Below are 6938 nucleotides of genomic sequence, written 5' to 3' on the forward strand. Positions count from 1 at the left end.
ATACATAATTTCAACTCTGTGTTTTAGACCGACGCTCCCAATCGCTCTCATTTGAGCTATAAAAGGCTAACATTTTGAAAATTAGCAGAAAGCAGTTTTCAGCCCATATGAGATACCTGTTCCCTTATTTCTTTCATTTTTTCCAATCTCTTGAGTTTTGTTGCATATTCTTGAACTTCTTTTAATCCAATATCTGTGCAGAGACGAACCAAGAAACGCAAGCCTAAAATATGAAAAACATATTTAGGAAACCATTCATGCGCCGTGTTGAAGGTATAAGAAACCAGTAAATCCAATCTTGTGGGGTCCAGGAATGACGCTCACAAATAGTGTTTCTTGAGGAAGAATTTCTCTTATCGTTCTCTAGGCTCGGGAAAACTGTCCTCCAGCCTGGGTCCCTGCACTTAAGTCCTCCTGAGGCTGGTTTCCAAGGGAACTAGCACAATACAGGCTGGGAAGGAACTTAAAGGCAGACGGAACCTAGCCAGGCTACTGCCAGTTTCAGAAATGCATCTCAGAAGTCATAATAGAGACTAGGCTAAAAATACGGACAGTTTGCACATACCATCATCATAAAAGTTACTAATAAGTGTTCTTTCTCTTTAAAAATTTAATGTTGATAGAGTCATTCTTTTAATAAATATTCATGCTACAGGCAGAGCACTTGGACTGTAAAGAATATGTTTTATATTTTATAGTCATTGCATTTACATCTGACTCCAAATGTATGTAAAATAACTACAGTAAAGGGTGGAAACGAACACTTATGAACGCATTCAACTACTGACCTCATACATTACCAATACCTACCTGCCCTCATCACATTCTAATCCTTTGAATTTTACATCTATCATTTCCTGGCTTAAACTATACAAAACGAAATAACAACAAAAATTATACATATGTACTTCTATGCACATCCCCCAATGAGATATTGTTTAGTTTTGAGTGATATTGAGTCTTATGAAAATAGGCATATTCTGCAGGCAATTTTCTGGGACTGTTTTCACTTAATATTGTGCTTCTAAAATTAATAAGAGATTTAAGACACAGGGTCCATGCTAGAAAATACAAGTATTATGTTTACATCTCTGTAGGAATGACCTCTACCATTTCTGGTCTATATTACTTTAAAATATTTTTTATTATTTCAGTTGAGAATTATGTTTCCCTAACACAAGCAAAATACATATCACTATGAACTGTAAGGAATTAGTAAAATACATAAAGATACAAAGAAGAAAATAAAAGTTGAACATTACTCCCCGACCTGGAGATAAAACTAAACATTTTAATGTCTTCCTTCCTAGGTTTTGCCGTTTTCAAAACAATAATACCAGGCTGTTAGGGTTTGAAAAGTTTCTGACGGCTGAAAACTATTTTGCCATTGCTGTAACTTCATGAACTAGTCTCTTATTATGGCACCAGTTAATAACTAGTTAATGCAACGGTTAAGCTCTTGGCTGTTAACTGAAAGGTTGGTTCGAATCCACCCATTAACTCCACCGGAGAAAGACCGGTGATCTGTTCCATGAAGTTACAGCCAAGAGAACTCTGGGGGCAGTTCTAATCTGTCACATAGGGTCCCTGTGAGTTGAAACAGACATTACAGCATCTTATAACAACAACAGTCCCCTATTAGAGTCCCAGGGTGGTACAAATGGGTACAATGACTGCGAATTTAAAAGTTGACTGTTAAGAATCCACCCAGAAGGCACCTTGAACACCCGATGATCTACTTTTTTTAATGTTTTATTGTGAATTATGTGATAGTTTACATGGGAGAACATTAGTTTTACGTTCATCCTATCGTATATTGTTTCATTGCTATGGTTACAATCCCCTCCATGCATCATCACCCAACCAAAGGGTACAGCCTACAAGCCTCCCCCCGTCATCAGCACACAGCTCCTCTCCCTCTTTGGGTCTAAAGTCCCCAACTGCTCCATCTCTCCATGTCATCATCTCTGCCTCCATCCCAGGCATCACTGCGTCTCTGGGTAGGGTCCTGCTCTCCGCTTGATGGTCTTAGGGACCTCCACTTCTAGACTGAAAAGTCAATCACTTCCCTTCTTGCTACAAAACATCTACCTTAACATTTCCAACCCTCACAATCAGTCATGGTAACAATTATTCACTATTGTATCACAACAGACCTATCCGCATTTCCTTTCATCAGCCCCGCCTAGACAGATTGGATACTACTCAGTGGAGATTCTATCTTCCTCCATGCTCTCTGGATCTAGGTTCCCTCTTGAAAGCTTGTAAGCCAGTCACTTCTTGCCTTTGTAGCCCGCCCCCCGGCCCCCTTTTTGGGTAGCTGATGATCTACTTTTGAAACCGCAGCCACTGAAACCTTTTGGAGAACCTTGGGGGGCAGTGAATTTATGTGACAGGAGAGGAGTAATTCAGGAAAAGAGGGTAGGAATGGATGCACAACCCAAATAACGTAATCAACGTGCTTGAACTGTACACGTTGTTGTTGTTAAGTGCAAGGCCAGTAGAAATGGCTAAATTGGTGTATGTTCTACTGTGTATATTCTCAACAACAACAACAAAATTAAACATTGGCTCTTGATTATAAATCACCTCTTGACATGGTTGAACACTGACCATTTCCTTCTAGTACAGTGACTCTGTGTATTCTTTCAATCATCGTTTGATGCCTTCTGCATCATTCAATATTTTACCCATCATTCAATATTGCAAGTTGAGGTTTGAATTTTTTTTCTTCAGTTCTTTCCATTTGACAAATGTTGACCATGTTCTTCACTTTTGGTTATCTAACTCCAAGGCCTTGCAAAATTCAATAAGAAAATTGACCATCTTCTCGAGCTGCCCTTTGAAATCTTCTGTTCAGCTCTTCTACTTCCTCATTACTTCCATTTGCTTTAGCATCTCTACACTGCAGAACAAGTTTCAGGGTGTCTTCAAACATCCATTTTGGACTGTTCCTTCTTTCTTGTCTCTTACTGACCTTTTGCTTCTTCCTGTATGTTTTTGATGTCATCGCACAACTCTTCTGGTCTTCAGTCATTAGTGTCTGATGCATCAAATCTGTTCTTGAGATGATCTCTAAATTCAGGTAGAATATGTTCAAGGTTATATTTTGGCTCTCATGGACTTGATTTTCTTCAGCTTTAGCCTGAATTTGCATATGAGCAATTGATGGTCTGTTCCACGATGTACTCCTGACCTTGTTTTGGTTATGGTATGGAACTTTTCCACCATCTCTTTTCACAGATATAGTCAATTCGACTTCTGTGTTATTTCATCTGGTGAGGTCCATGTGCATAGTCGTTTTTTTTTATGTTGTTTAAAAAAGGCATTTGCAATGAAGACGTCATTAGACTACCATACAATCTCTCCAGCATTGTTTCTATCACCAAGGTCATATTTTCCAACTACTGATCTTTCCTCTTTGTTTCCAACCTCTTTGCATTCCAGTTTCCATAATTATTAATACATCTTGATTGTATGTTTGATTGATTTCAGACAGAAGATGTTGGTAGAATTCTTCAATTTCATCATTAATGGCTTTAGTGGTTGGTGCATAAATTTGAATAATAGTTTTATTAACTGGTTCTTTGAGCCATACGGGTATTATCCTATCACAGACAGCACTGTATTTCAAGATAGATCTTGAAATGTTATTTTTGGTGATGAACCCAATGCCATTCCACTTTGTCATTTCTGGCATAGTAAGCCATGCGATTGTCAGATTCACAATGGCCAATGCCAGTCCATTTCAGTCACTAAAGTCTAGGATTTTAATATTTCTGCATTCCATTTCATTTTTGACAACTTCCAATTTTCCTAAATGCATACTTTATACATTCCATGTTCTGATTATTAATGGATGTTTTTAGCTACTTCCCCTCATTTTGAGTTGTGCCCCATCAGCAAATGGAAGTTCAGAAGGCTTTATTCCATTCATGTCATCACGGTCAACTCCACTTTGAGGAGGCAGCTCTTCCCCAGTTGGATTCTGAGTGCCTTCCAACCTGAGGGGCTCATCTTCTGGCACAATATCTGGCAATATTCCGGTGCTCTTCATCATGTTTCGATTGTCAGTATTCTTGTGCTACCTGACAGTGCTCCACTGCTATTCATGAGGTTTTCAGTGACTCAATATTCGGAAGTAGGCTTTTTCTCCTTGTTCCTACTCTGTCTTAGTCTGTAAGTTTAGCTGAACACGCAAGCCACCCCAGTAAGACAAACTGACAGACTTGTGGTGATGGCTTACTACGTGACCCGTTATTACAGCATTCCTGTCCCACACATTTATCATATTGTTATCAGAGTTAATAGATCAGAAGGGCAGGAATAAAGACTTGGCATAAATTAGATCTTCAACATTTAGTCCATAAGAAATACGATAAAAATTTTGGGAACAAAGGAATAAATGATACAGGGAAGATATAAAGCTAACAAACACTCAACTTTTAAAAAATATTGTCGCTAAACCATATGACTTTATGGTTATAATCAGTTCCCTACAAATCTTGTTCTTTTCTCAGTCTTCCATTTCTCAATGAATGGCCAACTCCATCCTTCAGCTGTCTAGACCTAGATCTTGAGAATTACCCTTGCCTCCTCTATCATCCTCTTAGGTGTCACATGATTGGTTCCCAAAAATCCACGATAACATCACCAATACCTTCCAACTATATTTAGAATCAAAGCACTTTTTACCACCTTCATTGCTACCAACATTAATCCAAGCTAATGTTCTTACTATAAAATTGGTCTACTGCCCCAAGCCCTTCCCAGTTTATTCTACTGCCCTGTCCTCATCCACTTCGTGTTCCACAAAGTAACTGAAGTGATGTTTATATGTGGATCTAAGGTGAGGAGGCTTGAGTTAATCATAACCTAGAGATTCTTCAAATATATATGTCAAGTCATATTACTCCCATCTTCTGAATAATCCAATGTGCTAATCATCATTCTGAAAATACAACTTAAAGTCTTTATATACTGCATATGAGGGTAAGTGAAAAAGCACTCGCAGAAAATCATAGAAAACCTTTATTAAATAAAAATATCTATCTAGGTCTATATACTTCTGAAGGTGGTTGTTTCCCTCTCTCTAACCCTTCCCAGAAGGATTCTGTGTTCCTTCATCTACACCATGTCAGAAGAGCAGCTTCGACATCCTTGAAGGACACAAATGGTGTTCCTTGGAAATGCTCTTTTAGTTTTGGGAGCAAAACAATGTCTGAAGGGCAAGATCATGGCTATCAGGTTCATAGGGGAAGGTTTCCCAACAAAATTCTCCTAGGGCCGCTCTTGCTTCCCTCTAAGAATGAGCAGGTGCATTGTTGTGATAGGAAAAACTTCCTTGGTCCAAACTGTTAACCTATACAACTTGCAGTTTTCTTAAACAGTCTTCATAAGCCCCTGTGATTATCCTGTGTCCTTTGAGAAAAACTGCCAAGATTACCCCTTAGAAACCCTGAAAAACAATTGGTATAACCTTCCGGCTGACTTCTCTGTCTTGAGAACTGAACTAGCCCAGCCGAGGTCCCTGGAAGCCACAATTTGGATTGGACCTTCTTTTTTGAAAGCTCTCTAAATAGAGAATGGGTGCGAATTTTGGACTCCTGGTGTGGCACTGTAGGATAAGCACCAGACTGCTAACTGCAATGTCGGTAGTTCAAACCCACCAAGCGCTCCTTGGAAACACTATACAGATAGCTATAAATAGGAACAGGCTCAAGTACACTTAACAAAAACAACAACAACATATAGTTTAGGTAGACTACTGACTGCATTTGCTTTGAAAATTATACAAGCCAAAGTCATGTTGGACATGCCCCATGGCATAGATTTTTCATTTTTTGGACTAAGTCTTATGTGTCTTTATAAAGACAAACACCGAGACATGTGTGAAGACCTCCCCTTTACGGTACCTAGAGGCGCCCTAACTACTGCCACATCTGGTGTTGGTGAGGAATATGGAAAACGCCACAGACTGCCAAAGAACACACAAATCTGTCCTGGAAGAAGTACAGCCAACCAGAATGCTTCTTAGAAGCCAGGATAGTGAGACTTCATTTCTCAAACTTTGGATATGTTGTCAGGAAGGACCAGTCCCCTGGAGAAGGACATCATGCCTGGTAAAGCGAAGACCCTCAATGTGATGGATTGACACAAGGACAGCAGTGGTGAGGATGGTACAGGACCGGCCTGTGTTTTATTCTGTTGTGAACACGGTTGTTATTAGTTAGAACTGATTCAACAGCACTTAACAACAACAACACCGCTACAGGAGTGGTTGTCAACTGGGGGAAACCTAATTGGTTGTCACCAATAGGAAGGGGGAGGCTACTGGCATCTAATGTGTAGAGGCTAGGCTGATAAACATCCTACAATGCACAAGAAAGCTTCCAAAATTCAGAAATATCCAGTCCCAAATGCCAGGAGTTGAGAAACTCTTTTGCCTCAAGGACTGAGATCAGGGGATTACTCACAAACAGGTTATGACTGGCATTGCTCATTTAATCTCTAAAACATGATTCCCTCGGGTGACTGAAATTAAGAATTACATAGAAAGTTTCTAAAAAAGAAACAAGAACAAAAGAGATACCTGGGTCCTACTGCAAATCTCTGTGAGTGAAGTAAGAAATTTATAGTTTACGAAAGTTCTAGAAGTAATGCTTTTGTAAACTATTACAAGACTGGCTTATTACAACAGCTCCATTGTTCATCAAAGTGCTTCTAATCAATATCACAAAATACCTCGCACTGAAGGACCTAAATGTGAATCCCAGAATTATGAAGGCCATCAATGAAAAACTCGGGACAAATATGAGGGCACTAATTCAGGGAATACACAGACTACAAAACATTTTGAAAACCACACAAACAAAAGTAGATAAAATAGATGAGTGGGACATACTAAAAATTAAAAACTTATGTGCATCAAAAGACTT

At 39.1% G+C, this 6938-nt stretch overlaps 1 protein-coding gene across 1 annotated transcript in view; it reads right to left on the minus strand.

Annotated features, from left to right (window-relative positions):
• The window catches only part of IFT88 (intraflagellar transport 88 homolog (Chlamydomonas)), a 107370-nt gene that overhangs the window by 29939 nt on the left and 70493 nt on the right, over nt 1–6938 (minus strand). The window contains exon 22 of the mRNA XM_006831966.1: nt 117–223. Coding sequence (XP_006832029.1) covers nt 117–223 — 107 coding nt within the window. The remainder of the gene's footprint in view (nt 1–116; nt 224–6938) is intronic.

Source organism: Chrysochloris asiatica, unplaced genomic scaffold (genome assembly GCF_000296735.1).
Source record: "Chrysochloris asiatica unplaced genomic scaffold, ChrAsi1.0 scaffold00005, whole genome shotgun sequence".
Taxonomy (NCBI): Eukaryota; Metazoa; Chordata; class Mammalia; order Afrosoricida; family Chrysochloridae; genus Chrysochloris; species Chrysochloris asiatica.